Source organism: Lynx rufus, unplaced genomic scaffold, assembly GCF_022079265.1.
Source record: "Lynx rufus isolate CCGP_SWC_20201006 ecotype Redwood Valley unplaced genomic scaffold, mLynRuf1.p SCAF_9, whole genome shotgun sequence".
NCBI lineage: Eukaryota > Metazoa > Chordata > Mammalia > Carnivora > Felidae > Lynx > Lynx rufus.
The window spans coordinates 90,388,809-90,404,120 of NW_025814897.1; the positions used below are offsets into that span (position 1 = coordinate 90,388,809).

Consider the following 15,312-nt stretch of genomic DNA (forward strand, 5'->3'; position numbering starts at 1 on the left):
TTACCGATGGAAACCTCAGGGAGCCGGCCCCTTGCTTTAGGGTCATGCCATTCCATACTCCCTTTGTTTACTATGTTTTAACCAGACTGACCTTTCAGTTCCTCAAACGTGATAAGCTTCATCTCACCCCAAGGACTTCAGACTAACTATTCCTTTTCCTTATGCTTCCTCTCTTTCTAAGACATTCAGCCCCTTAAAATGGTCACCCTGGAAAGCCAAATGCTTATTTATTGATATTATTCTATGTAAGCAGTTTCCAGACTTATCTTTAGGACATATTTATGAGCCATATCAGAAAGACCATTTGTACTCAGACTTTCTTTTTTCTTTTTCTTTTTAACCTAAAGTGGTAATACTGAGAGTTATACCCTACTAGGGCTTTGGATGACATTTGTTTCCAGAGATGTTTCCTACTCCATCTCTAATGGTGGAAGAGGGACAGTTGTTAAGTGTCTTCAAAGGAATGAACCATAGGACCCGAAGGTGACTGAAGTGTGAGTTCTAGTAAATGTTTTAAGCAAAGGCAGTATATCATTAGAATAAGTGAATCCTCTTCTAATGTGGTCCATTTGAATGTTTGCATGTGCTTACTTCATCATCTTTAATGTTAGCTGCTGAGTTCACTTAGGACTTAAAAAGACATAATTCTACTAAAAAATATGGTAGTAAAACCAAAGTACTTGCTTTTGTGACACATACTCATATAACACACACACACACACACACACACACACATACACACACACACACACACTCTAAAAGTAGCTATGCTGTTGGCATCTGAGTTTAACTATAGAACCCAGTGAGTTCAGAATTAAATCATTTAGATTATCATTGACTAAAAAATAAATATGGTAATAATTCTTCAGCTACTCAGTCACTATAGATGAGTTAAGGGAATGTATCTACCTCTTGAAGAAATAACCCTTTTGAACCCTGTAAAGGATATTTCAGTTCTAACTTATGACACTTCCTATGAACAACAGAAAAAAGAAATCAAAGTAGAGTGATCCTGAGAAAATTAAATAGTATAATTTTGTCCTTAATTGGGTAACTATGCATATTAATAATGAGAAATCAATATAAACAAAAGACATTTTAATGCTTTATTGGTTTTACATAGATGACAAAAACAACAAAAAATCAAAGCAAAGGTATAGCAAATGGTTCAAAAGGAGTATTCATTAAGCAACATTACTGAAACAAACAACAGGATTTAATTCATCCAAGTTAGTTTTAGTAGCTAAGACATGGAACTGGTAGCAGATGACCTTGTATTCCAAGGATTTATCTCCTGTATGGTCATGTGCCCCCTAAATCTGGCAATAGAACTTCACACACTGTGGACTTTCAATGAATACTGATGAATAGGAAGCTGTGGCTTAAGCTCTTAGGATAAAGTAAGATGCTTTTCTAGAAAAATACTCCAAAAGGAAAGACATTTATTTCTAAGGTCATCTAATTATCAGTTGATGTCTTAAAGCCTCAAAGTGAACAGTCTTTTTTAACTCTCTTTCTAGAAAGTATCTAATTGAACCATAGCAAGTTCATTGATTTTGCAATTTTCATTGGCATCCAACTCCACATGTAAACTAGACACATATACACACAAATTTATTTTTCCCCACTTAAAATCTTATACCTATTAACTTTAGAAAATTCTTTAACTTCTTTTATTTGGGGGAAATAATACTATTGTTCTTTATGAGATTTTAACTGGTGGTCTTTTCTTAGCGTGCTCTGACTCATTCCCTTTTCCCAGACTGCTAAGTAGCAGTGGACTTCAGTTTTCATTAAATCTCTCAAAGAATTGGTTCAAGAAATTGGCCTTGGTCCATCGTCTGTGCACCAGACAGGGCAGAGAGGGGGAATCTTCTGAAGAAAGTCATGCAGGTAACTTGATAAAATATAACAAACTTGATGTAGAGTCCTTTTCTCCTCCTTCATGTCAATGGAGACTATGTTACAGCTTAAATAAGCTTTATGGAACTTTTTCTGTTCATAGACATAATCAAGAGACCAGTTTAGAGTTAGAGACATATAAAGAGTACTAGCATGGGATACAGGTGATCTTGGTTTTAATTTTTGGCCAACCACCAAATTATTATATTGTGCAAAATAATTCATTTAATTCCTTTGGGTGTTAGTTTCTTTACTGGCTTAATTTTGTCTTAACTACTCTATAGCTTATTTGTTATGAAAAATTATATGAGGCATATAAACATATCTTGATTATTACTACCGTCTTTGTATTGAAGATTGCTTGAATGAAAAAATTCAGGTCAGAAATTCTCATTTAAGATACCTTTGACTAAAATTTTTTCAAGCATTTAGCATTGTATTATGAGCACTTTCCCCTGGCACTTGATTCATAAGACTAAAAGAAAACACGGACATTTTCAATAAACAAAAATAGAAATATAATTTTCATCATCATTATGATTCTTTAAAACAAGTTTAAAAATTTGATGCACTTGAATTTGGAAGACATTTGTGAAACTAATCAAACAGCCTTCTAAGAAAAGATTTCTTGGCAGGAGTAAAAATTTTCCCAGAACCTTTTTTGTGGAGGGATTTCAGTGGAGGCTTTTTTAAGGGTAGGACTCTTTTGGGGGTTTGTAGTGCTCTTGCTATCTTCACATGCTCATTGCAGTAATACTTGTTGCTTCCTTCCGATAGATGGATGAGTGTGCGTTCTGCCAGATCCATGCACTGGGCATGGACCCAGTGCCCATCTCCATGAGAGCAGTAGATCATGGCAGGTTTGTTGAGCTCAGTTGAATAAAATGGTACCCAAGTGTTGATATCCACATCACAAGTAGCGCAGCATGTAATCCAGTAGCCTGTCTCAGACTCATCTTCTTCATCGTCTTCGTTATAGGTGTCAAATTCATCATCGCCATCAAAACTATTTGCTTCTGCACTGAAACAAAATTCTTCTGAGTCTTCAAAGGGAGTGGAGTCCCCTGGGTCTTCTGTTGATGTCTGACTATTTGTGAGTGTTTTCTGATCTTCATTCACATCATCTTCAGCACATTTCAACATATAAAAATAGAATGCCTCTGAAGAAGCCTGTTTATTGTCTCCTGGTATGCCAAGGAAAACATTTCCATTTCCCATGTTGCTCCCAAACCAGATCTTGCTGTGCTTAATATCTGGGGTCCAATCTGGGGTCTCCATCTCACGAATTTCTATCTTGTTGTCCACAAAAGAGACAATGTTGCAGACCATTCTCTTTTGATTTTCAAGCTGATAGCCACCAACAATAACAAATTCATCACTGTTTGTTTGAGTCAGGATTGCACTGGAGACAGAGATTCCTCCTGGCAATACTGTGCAATTCACAGCTGGGCTACCCAGTGGGAGATCAACCTTTATGCTGTATAGGTTGGCAGGGCGGATGTTATTGGCAAGTGAGTGTCCTCCTAAAATATAAATGGTATCATTTCTGGCAATGGAGACATGAAAAGATAACCCATCCTGAAGTTCTGGCAGAATGTATGACGTAGAGCACCCAAATTCAAAATCTACCAGGAAAACATGGGGCAGACAGTCAGCTACACTATTCCATTTTTCTGTGATTCTTTGGGCAGAAGGCATGTATGACCGTCCTCCAAAGAGAACACCCATACTTCTCCCTCTACTATACACCACATCAATGGAATGACCATATCTGGCTTCAGGAACATCTCCTACCAAGTCTTTCTCCGTGCAGCAAAAAGTAACTTTTTTGTTGTTCTTGCCAACAACAGACATGACATAAATCTTATCTGAAAGCTCATTATTTGGTGTTTTCCCTCCATGGATGATATATTGATGCTTTTCAGACTCTAAGCTGCCTCTGAAGATGCAAGTGGCTGGGTAACGAAGAGGAGGAAGGTAGCAGGAATCCTTAGAGAAAACTGCAGGCTTCAGTTTGAGATGGTTATGCTTTACATCAAAGTGGAAAACTCCAGTGGGGCAGGATCTCTTGGGCCAGCCTTTTTGGCCAAAGAAGAAAACTTGCCCATCAAAATTCATCAGTGAGAAGCCTGGTTGTATTAAGGCTGTATTATTACTGACTGTTATCATCTGTAGTGACATATTTTCTGATAGTGGATGGATCTTTTATCTGAAAGAATTACACACACAAAATTACTGTATCTCTTCATATAAATCATTATGTTTGCATCACCTTACATGTAAAACGCTTATTTAAAAAAAGTTCTTCCACAAGCTTGTAGAGGGACTGAATTAGCAAAATCCAGGCAGCTAGGTAAGTAATAAAGAGCCACAGAACCTTCCTTCCTAATAGGATCCAAGCAGTTGGGACATGTTTTCGACATGGACCATCCTCCCTTAGATTTCTGGGAATTGTAGTCCTATTCCCCCCCCCCCCCCCCCCCCCCTTCACAGATTCACCGCTTGTCGGCCGAAAGAACTACATTTCCCAGGAATCCGTTCTCTATGGGATGCGTGGTTGGAGACCGTTTCTGTTGCTCCAGGAGAAGCGACTCCTGGGATGCCCCTCTGAATAAAGACGCTCAAAGTGCGGAGTGACTAGAAGGGAGCCAAGGCGGAAAACTAGGGAACGGGAGGTGAGCGCGGCTGACGCAGACCCAACATCCGGGTTACGGGAAGGCTGCAGCACCAGGAGGGGCGTCAGGCCGACTGCTGCCGAGTGTTCCCGGTGCCTCTCCGGGGACTCTTAAACAAGTGACCCTGTAGGAAGCACAGTTGTTTCTGGCCCTAGTGGGGTTGCCTGGAAACCGCAGCCTAGAAGGAAGCCCCGGATGAGGCGTCCTAGCGGACTCCTGCCTGGATGCTTTCGAGGACTCGAGTCAGTTACACCCCTGAACGTCCTTAGGTTGCTGGGTCGGGGTGGGAGTGTGGGGGACCTGAGGTCACAGAAGCTGTGACTGTTTTACGGAAGCCAAAGACCAGGCTTTGAATACCTGGAGCGCGGGGGAGAAATTACCTGATAATGATTTCGTAGTGGAAACACTAATTAGATTTCAGCGAGTGTCTTGTCAAAAGCCCCTGGTTTTTCCTCAATTGCTCTTGCTCCTGCATTTAGGGTTCTTTCAGGGAAGCAAAGAAGGTTCCTAAATACCCCCCTGCCTCCATTCTCTCTTCCTCTTACCTCTAGGAAAATACAGTTAGTGGCCGTTATTTCAGATCGCTCTTTCCTGCACAAAACATTTGACATAAGTCTTTAGAAACGCTGTCGTAAGCAGGTACTAAGCAAAGAGGTGCCAGAATTATTCAGGATTTAATATTAGTCATAATATTTTTTAAAAATCTATTTATTAGATGAACTCAGCTGGATACATTTTTATTTTATTATTATCACTTACCTTAGGGAGATGCCAGGAGCCTTAATGAGAAATATACTCTGTTTGCAGAGTGAGGTCCTAGGCACCAAAGGTTAAAGGAATCAAAAGGGTACAGATTCCCGCCTGTTCAGAGTAAATTATTACTATGCTTCAAAAACAGGATGAAACAGTGTCTCTGAATATGGCTCTCAGTAGAGTATGGACTCTGAAGGCCGTTGGCTATAATCAAATCCTTTGTCTGTTGCCTATTAACTATATGAACTTGGGCAAGTAATTTAACATCGCTCTGTCTCAGTTTCCTCATCTGTAAAATGAGATAATTTACCTACCTCCTTGGTTGATGTAAATTATCATTAGTAAATTACTGCATGTAAATTATTTACAGTAGGGCTTTGCACACTGTGTTAGTTATAATTATGCTTGAACTTATCAAAAGTAGGGTTGTTAGTACACAATTACCTACAAGTCATGGCAGATGATACTTAATGTTGGAGATGGTTAAAAGGAATTTAGGATCTGGGATCTGGTCAGTGGGTATAGATTGATGAATTTTTTAGACTAATAAGAATTGGATAAGCATACACAATGGAGGTGCGGGTGGTGAGTTCAATTTAAATAACAGGAAATCATTCAGTCATTCTTCTGTTACCCTTTCTCTAACCTCTCCTTAAAAATGCAGACTTTGGGGGTGCCTGGGTGACTCAGTTGGCTAAGTGTCCGACTTCTGCTCAGGTCATGATCTCACGGTTTGTGGGTTCGAGCCCTGCATTGGGCTCTGTGCTGACAGCTTGGAGCCTGGAGCCTGCTTTGGATTCTGTGTCTCCCTCTCTCTGCCCCTCCCTTGCTCATGCCCTGTCTCTCTCTATCTCTCAAACATAAATAAATGTTAAAACATTTAAAAAAAATGCAGACTTTGCAGCCTGAGTCCAAATCTTGGTCAAGTTATTTTTTTCTCTGTTCTTTCTTTTCTGTAAAATGGGAATAGTATTCGTATGTATTCATTGGGTTGTTTTGAAGGATAAATGGGATAACACGTGTAAATCACATAGCACAGTGCCTGGCACATAATAAGCATTTGATAAATGTTGGTCGATACTATAGTTTTTATTTTGCCTGCAAAGATTCCTTGGCCCATTTAGAATCTATGTGTTCAGTGTAGTGAGATTTTGGTAAGGCTTTTTGCCTTGAAGCACTTCTGTAGATCAGATGTAATTAACCACTAAATGTGCTCTTCTATTTAGTTTTAGTTTACTTGGGAGATTCCTCAAGGTGTGATATTTTAAGAATCACATCTTGTGGGTTATGAAACCAAGTGAGGACATGGTGAATAAGAAGGGTTATTGTTGAAGTCATGAAAGCAAGCCCGCCTCTTCTTCATGATGGTTTGTAGGTTCAGCAACTTGCCCTGCTTATGAAATCACATGGGTGTCTTTTTTATTCATGGCCCATCCAAGTATGCATGAGAGAAGGCCTGGTGCAACTAAGAACATGCTCGCCATAGGGATTAAAAGGAAGTATCGTTCCCTCAATTCAGTAAATGAAAACTGTAAGTGACTCAGCGTGATACATGTTTGTCAGACAGTTGTCCGCTTCTGGGTAGGGGGAGCACTGAAGCCAAAGCCAGTTTGTTTTAAGTATCTCTGAAGACTGTTATTGGGATAAAAAGCAAGCTCTACGGGGGTCATGGAGTCCATATCCCAAGGGGTGAACATATACCAAGAACACTAGCTTTTAAACAGCAGACATTAAAAAAAAAATTAATGTTTGTTTTTTTTTTTTCAACTTTTTTTTTTGTTTTTGTTTTTGTTTTTATTTATTTTGGGGACAGAGAGAGACAGAGCATGAACGGGGGAGAGGCAGAGAAAGAGGGAGACACAGAATCGGAAACAGGCTCCAGGCTCCGAGCCATCAGCCCAGAGCCCGACGCGGGCTCGAACTCACGGACCGCGAGATCGTGACCTGGCTGATGTCGGACGCTTAACCGACTGCGCCACCCAGGCGCCCCGATGTTTATTTATTTTTGAGAGAGACAGAGACAGAATGTGAGTGGGTTAGGGGCAGAGAGAGAGGGAGACACAGAATTGGAAGCAGGCTCCAGGCTCCGAGCTGTCAGCACAGAGCCCAGTGCGGGTCTTGGACCCACGAATCCTGAGATCATGACCTGAGCTGAAGTCGGATGCTCAACCGCTCAACCAACTGAGCCACCCAGGTGCCCCAACAGCAGGCTTTTTTAAAAATAAGGTCTCATTGTGGCCTTTTGGCTTCATTTTAAGGTTGTCTTAGGGAATTTGGCTTCTCATAAGTGAAAACATGACTACTACAGATGAAACGGATACATTTTCTTAGCCAAGACATAAGGAATACTACCCATTTTTTTACAGCTTAGTTTGGTTCCCTAAAGATTTCTGACCTGTTCTCCTTTTGATGCCCTGCTCTTGATGCACCTCATAATTTCAGGGCCCTAAAAAACAGCAGAGGTTTATTACTGTTAAGGTGAATTTCCTCCTCTTGTAATGCAGTTCAAGTATCTGTGTATTTAATGTTTAGATTACCCATTTAAAACCATGACCAGATGGCACACTTATTTAAAGAATAAACAGGAACACTGAAAGTGTTTTCACATTAATTTGCCATATTTTTTTAGTTTTTGAAATTTGCTTTATTCACTTAAATATGCCCTCACTGGAGTGGACTATTGTATATTTTCCATAGTTTTAACATGACTATATTAGTCACATCTTGGTTTTTAAGAGTTTTTAAAAGGTAATACTAGAACTAAAATAATCTACTTTCTTTAAATAGTCTAGATAAAAAAGGAAGATTTGGAAAAAAAAAAGATACTGTTCTTCAACTGAAGGAAGTTTCAAAGTCCATGCATTAAAGATTCTTTTTAAAAGACAGAAATAGAGGACCAATAAATTTATACAATTTTCCCAACCCCATGCTAACATTCCTCAGCAGGGAGGTTTTCATTTATTCACTGTGAAGCTAGGGCACAGTTGAAAATCAAAAGAGGACTAATGGTGTGAGGTCTGGGTTTGTAGTTTCCTGTGTCTGAACTGACTCTTTTTTTCCTTCCAAAGAAAGGTACTGTACTCAGAGGCATTAAATCTTACTGATCAGTGTTGCCCGTGTTTTCTTGATTGCTCCGAAAGAGTAGGTAACCTCATGTAACCACAGTCATTTCGGGCATGAATTAACACTATCTTGCACAGCTAATTGGGTCTGAGATATACGTTATTTGCTTTTTTTTGCTGGCACTGAAGTCAGGATTAGGTCTTTTTTTTTTTTTCCTGACACTTATGCCAGAGAAGCATTTATGTACTAAGATGAACACATGGGCTCTGATGCCACAGGAATTGAATCCTTGCAGCAGCCTGACAGCAGAAAGCCCCATAGTTTCCAAATTTTACAGCATCCCTTCCCCATCTGGACACCCAATGCATCTGTAACTCACCCGCTGCTAAAGCGGGGCATCGTCTTTCCCTTCAAGCTGACAAACCTAGGTGCCCGTCTTTTAGCTTTGATAGAAATGAAGGTATCGGACCTACCTGAAGGCCAGAGAGGCTGCTCACCCCTCTCTGAATCTTTGCCGCTAAACCAGGTATTAAATGTCAGCACTTGGGGAAGATTCATTGACTGCCCACTCTGACCGTGGCAAGAGGAAGGCTCACAGTAAAGAGAATGTGTATATGTGCCTGCAGATGTTCCAGTGAACGCTGATCTAACGGGAGTAACTGACTGTGACCTTTTTTTTTTTTTTCTTTTCTTTAGATGGTCGAGGGAGATACCCACCGGGGTACATGCTCAAGATTTAACTATTTCCTTACTGGCAAACAATGGAAACACAGTCAGCTATTTGTAAAGACCAAAACAAAACAAAACCTGGCTGAAACCTGACTTATATTTTTATTAAAAACATTTTAGAAAAATATAGAAGAAAATGAATATAATTGCTATGATTTATTTTATTTTTTTATTTTTTTTTTATAATTGCTATGATTTAAATAACACTATTAAGAATCAAATGATAAATTATTTCCTAAAGCAGAGACCACTGATACCAATGTCAGTTATTTTGATCTGAATTGCTCTTCAACAGTCTCGTTTTCTTTAGTGCAAAGCTCAGAAGTCATTCTAATTATTGGAGGCCTACTGCCAACTTCATATCATATATCAGGAGCTGCTGTGTAATATTACCCAGCAGAATGATTAAGTAAATGGGCTTTGGAGTCAAACTGACCTGGTTTTCTTTACCAGCTCTGCCATTTTCCACTGGAGTCATCCTAACCTCTAAGCCTCTGATTGTCTGTGTCTATAGTGGGAATAATAGAAATAGTCACCCCAAAAGATAGTTGCAAAAAGATTAAATAAGATAATGTCTTTATTTTTTTTTAATTACAATTTTAAAAAAAATGTTTATTATTTTGAGAGAGAGACAGACAGACAGATAGACAGAGTGCCAGCAGGGGAGGGGTAGAGAGATACAGAACTCGAAGCAGGTCCCAGGCTCTGAGCTGTCAGCACAGAGCCTGATGGGGAGCTCAAACTTGCAGACTGCGAGATTGTGACCTGAGCCAAAGTCAGATACTTAGCCGACTGAGCCACCCAGGTGCCCCTCAGTATCTTTAAAGTGCTCAGTGCCCAGTAGCAACAAATGAGCGTTCCTATAGCTGCACATCCTCACCAGCATTTGGTGTTGTCAGTGTTCTGGATTCTGGTCATTCTAATAGCTGTGTAGTAGGATTTCATTGTTGTTTTAGTTTGTATTTCCCAGATCACATATGATGTGGAGCATCTCTTCAGGTTTTTTGTTTGTTTGTTTGTTTTTGTCATCTGTATGTCTTTGTCAGGTATCTCTGAGCTTTTTTTTTTTTAGCCAGGTTGTTTGTTTTCTTATTGTTGACTTTAAGAGTTCTTTGTATATTTTGGATAACAGTCCTTTGTCAGATGTGTTTCTGGCAAATATCTTCTCCCAGTCTGTGGCTTTTCTTTCTATTCTCTTGTCAGTGTCTTTAGCATAGCAGAAGTTTTTAACTTTAATAAGTTATTATCAATTATTTCTTTCCTAGATTGTACCTTTGGTATTATATCTAAAAAGTGGTTGCCAGACCCATGAGCTATGAACTTTATGGTTTTGCATTTTTTTTGTTTAGGTCTGTGATCCATTTGAGTTAATTCTTGTGAAGGGTGTAAGGTCTGTGGCTAGATTAATTTTTCACATGTGGAGATGCAGTTCTAGAATCTTTGTTGAAAAGACTGTGTGTATGTCTACTCTATTGCCTTTGTTTCTTTGTTAAAGATCAGTTGATTGTGTTTATGTGGGTCTATTTCAGTGCTCTCGGCTCTGTTTGATTGATCTGTTTGTTTCACCAATACCACACTGTCTTGATTACTATAGCTGACTTAATTTTAAAGCAACTCATTAAAAACAGTTCCATCAGGAGAAATATATACCACTCATTAGCTTATTGCCTAATCATAAAATTTTTTATTTGTGCTCTATTACAATGTTTATCCAAATGTATATACATTTTACCTGATTATAAGAATGCATTTAAATTTTATTTTCTCTTTTTAATATAACATTATTTCATATACACTATGAAATGTATATTTTATTTCCACCTTTATGATTTTTAATAACTTTCTAAAATTCCATTCAGTAAATGTAAGATAATTTTTCTGACTAACCACCCTTGTTGGTTATTTAATCAGTTTCTGTGTGGCTTAGATGATAGAATGCATGATCAGAAGTAGACAGATCTGGATTTGAGTCTCAGTTTTGCCACTTACTAGCTAAATTCTCCTTTTGAGCTTCAGTTTCCTTGTCTCTAAAACAGGAATGATCCCTGCCTTGTTGTAAGAATTAATGGATACAAAGTGTCTGATATAAAAGAGTGTACTAGTAAATCTTGTCTGATGATGTTGACGATGCTATAAATATATTTGTACAAGTGACTGAGTTTTTGCAAAATTTTAGTATATATATGTTCAGGGTTGATTTTTTTAAAAAACTAATGAGTAGCTCAGTTGTTTGGCTGATTTTCATCATTTGAAGTGTTGGTCCATCCTTTAAAAAGGCATCATCATCTCTTCTAGTTACTTCCATGATGATTTTTTTCTTTGTCTGCAAAAGAGTATTGGATTATTTCCCTAATCTGTTTATGGTGTTATATGATGATTATAGTACTTGAAATTCCAGCATCAATGACAGCTCTCATAAAGTTGATGTATTGGGTATCTCCACAGTAAATACAAAATAAGAAATGCAACATAGAAACCATGGGTAGGTTTAGGCAAATATTTTAGCCTTTCTGTGTTACTAACATCAGAAAACAGACAGTTTGTTGCTGAATGGGTTAGTTGTTTTCTGAAGCAGCTGGAATTAGCAATACATTTGGAAATGGATTTTAAAACCTTTAGCCTTTGCCACACCATTAGGAGAGCATTAGATTTGCAGTGATCTCAGTCAAGATCCCAATCTACTGAAGTGCTCAGCATAGAAACTAAATGTGAAATAGTAAACTGTATTTATTGTGCATCCACTATGTATAGGGGCATGTGGAGAATTAGAAAAATTATCACAGACACAAATCTTGTCTTTAAGAGACATACATAGTAATAGGACGAAGCAACTTTACATCCTTCCTTACACTTACCCTTAGAAGGTCTTAAAAGTTCACCAGGAAATTGTAATTATAGGTTACTCAGCCCATTCTTAAACCCCTTTGGCACAATCAAATTCAAACTTCTGCTGAGGGGCACCTGCATGGCTCAGTCGGTTAAGCATCTGATTTTGGCTCAGGTCATGATCTCCCGGTTTGTGGGTTCGAGCCCTGCATCGGGTTCTGTGCTGACAGCTCAGAGCCTATAAAGCCTGCTTCGGATTCTGTGTCTCCCTCTCTCTCTGCCCCTCCCCCACTCACTCTCTGTCTCAAAAATAAACATTTTTTAAAAATTTAAAACAAAACTGCTGAAATATATTAATTTCTCCTACCTTAATCCAAAACACAGTGGATAATTAAAGAATGAGAGTCAGTACAATTACAGGATAAAATAATTTTTCTTTCACAGTGGGGAGATAAAAGTAAGAGGATATACTGACATAGTAATTGAACAATTAGGAAGCATAATTGGAGAAAAATAGAATGCCAGAGATGGAGGACAGCTTCAAGTCCAGTGCCTTTATTTTCACATTCAAACTACTTTAAGGTCAGAGAAGTTAAATAACAGAACAAGGGTAGCAGAGTTGCAGGGGTGTGCATCCATGGTGGGTTGAGGGGAGGCAGGGGAGGGGCACTCTTCTGTGAACTCATGATTGGTTTTCAAGAAGTACAGAGTGCCTCTCAAGCATTTCCATCCCCATTTTGCAAATGGAGAAAAAATTACATTGCTGCTCAACGAATTAATAAGTTTGAGTCAAGGACGACTTTTCATAGCATTCGGATAGGAATAGACAATTTTTACTTTTTAAATAAGTGGCTGATGTTTAAGGAGATAATATAAACAGCCTAGGAAAAGGAGATAGTTGACTTGTTGAGTGAATCCCGTAATGGGAGCCACAGTGGAAACTGGCAGAGAGGAGAAAAGAGGCAGGAAAAGGAAGTCTATGGAAGGAAGCAAACTACAGTTAGTATGATGGATTGTCAAAAGAAGGACGTGACAAGTGACCTGTCACTTTTTATTTAGGACAATTAATTAAATATGGCCACCTGACTGGAATGACTGGTATTTTCCTCTTCATTGTTCTGTGATTTAAGGTGGACTCTGCTGTAAAATAAAATGGAGAAAAATTGCAGAGGTGATTTACAATGTTGTACTAAAAAAAAAAAAATTCACTTCAAAATTTTATTTTTAGAGAAGGAGGGATTTTGTGTTTCTTAGTTACTGTCTTTGGATATAGAAACCACATTTGTGTATGTGTGTTACGTTGTGTACATTGAGGCAAAATTGCAATTAAAATGCTGAGATTAATTGGAAGCTGGGGAAGTACTGTACTCCCTGTTAAAGCTCATTTATTATTCCACAGTCATAGTCATAGGAATTTAGAATAAAAAATAGTTGGGAAATGCATCTTTAAAATCTTATTTCTTTCAAGAAATGTCAAATGAAAAGGTCGATTTTATTTGCAAGATCTGGCATTTTGAAGCACTTAGAAATGAATTTCTGCAAGCAGAGTTGGTTTAGTTGGGTTTGTCTACACCTGCTTCTAACTGGCTGTGTGGATTTTGCTTTAAAGCAGGGTTTCTGGTATTGTAACAGTACTGTGCACTGTGCAGGTGGCTTACAGGCTCAGGACGCTGGAGAGAAGGGGATAGCTTTAATTAAGAGTGGATACCTTTGTGCTACAATTATTATGCAATACAGGTAACATAAGCATTAATGGGGCATTGCATCCCCTGTGAAGGTGGGATTACAACTGAGCTAAAAAAAATTCTCTTATGATTGAAATATTATTGCATGGTTTTAGAGCTATAAAGTTGACTCAGAAACTCTACTGCCTCTACTGGATTCACAGCTTTATCAGGCACCTTGAAAAAATGTTCGATGAAAGACTTGTCACCATTCATAACACACTGATGTAGTTGATCACATTTCTGAAGATAGGAGATCAGTTTTGAAAGTGGTTGAAGGACATGTGTGGCACAGTTTTCTTGATAAATGGACTAGCCTAGAGTTAATGTACTTGTTGGAGTTTTACTAGGGGGTGAAGATAGGGTATTTACTTGTGATTACCCATAATGAAATTTTTCAACAAAGCAAATAATCAAAAGTGGTAGTGAAAAAGTAGTCTTTCTGATTTCCCAAACAGTGGATTTTCTGAAATTTGTCTTATGGGTATATCCTTCAGATTCCATATCCACTGGTAATCTGCTTTTTAAAAAAATTATAGGAAACGAGTGGGGGGAGGAAGTTTGAATGCTTAACTGTGTGCATTTTTCTTTGCTTAATGGAATTAATAACTGTGTAATTGAAAACAGTCTAATACTCAGTTGACCTGCCTCAGTGAGTCAATGCAGACATTTCTGGATTGACTTAAACAGCTTGAAGGAAGAGTAAATTTTGGGGACATAAAATTGATTTTATACAATCTGCTGATGAACAGTAAGGCTTAATGAATGATAGCCTCAAGAAACCTCATTACAGTAGCTTGGATGGATGAGTAGGAAAGGGAAGCAAATTTTTCAACAGGAAAGTTTCTGCTTAAACATGTAATTTTATAGATTAGTGTTATTCCCATTCCCCCAGAGCTTTCTGCAGGGGAAAAACAATCAACATGCATAATTTTATTTTCTTGAATCTTTTCTTTTACCTTACTTGCCTTAGCCTTCTTCTCTTGCTCCCCTTTTCCCCTTTTAAACTTTTAACTTTGAAATAATTACAGATCACGGAACGGATTCATGTGAGGTTGCAAAAAAATGTATAGGGAGGGAGATTTTGCGCACTCTTGTTGCAGCCTTTTGCAATGTTAACATCTTGTGTATCTGTGTACATTATAAAAGTCAGGAAATTGATATTGGTACAATCCATAGAACATATCCCGGTTTTACCAGTTACATATGCACAATTTGTGTCTGTAGCTCAGCTGTCTGACATGTGTAGCCACATGTCAAGATACGACAGTCAAGATACCCAGCTCTATCACCACTGCCAGACTAATGTTACCCCACTTATATCCACAACACAAAATTGGTGTTCTCACAATTTTTCTGATGATTTGTCTCACCCATTCTGATGAGTGTGTAGGGGTATCTCATTGTGGCTTTAATTTACATTCCTTTAATGGCTAATGATATTAACATCTTTTCATTAGATTATTTACAATTTATATATCCTCTTTGGCGAAATGTCTGTGCATGTCTTTAGTTTTTTTTTTTTTTTAATTGGACTTTTCTTTAATGTTGGGTTTTGAGAGTTCTTTATATGTTCTGTGTGCTAGTCCTGTGTTGGATGTGTAATTTATAAATGTTTTCTCCCAGCCTGTGATTCTTTT

At 38.3% G+C, this 15,312-nt stretch overlaps 2 protein-coding genes across 2 annotated transcripts in view; one reads left to right on the forward strand and one right to left on the reverse strand.

The window, feature by feature from the left end:
- Positions 1 to 2,499: 2,499 nt before the first annotated feature.
- On the reverse strand, positions 2,500 to 4,083 carry RAG2 (recombination activating 2). The gene has a single exon (XM_047070189.1). It carries the CDS (start codon positions 4,081 to 4,083, stop codon positions 2,500 to 2,502), a length of 1,584 nt encoding a protein of 527 aa, XP_046926145.1.
- Positions 4,084 to 4,487: 404 nt separating this feature from the next.
- IFTAP (intraflagellar transport associated protein) overlaps positions 4,488 to 15,312 on the forward strand; it is a 66,516-nt gene continuing 55,691 nt past the window's right edge. The window contains exon 1 of the mRNA XM_047072329.1: positions 4,488 to 4,577. The gene's annotated coding sequence lies outside the window, so the exon portion shown is untranslated. The remainder of the gene's footprint in view (positions 4,578 to 15,312) is intronic.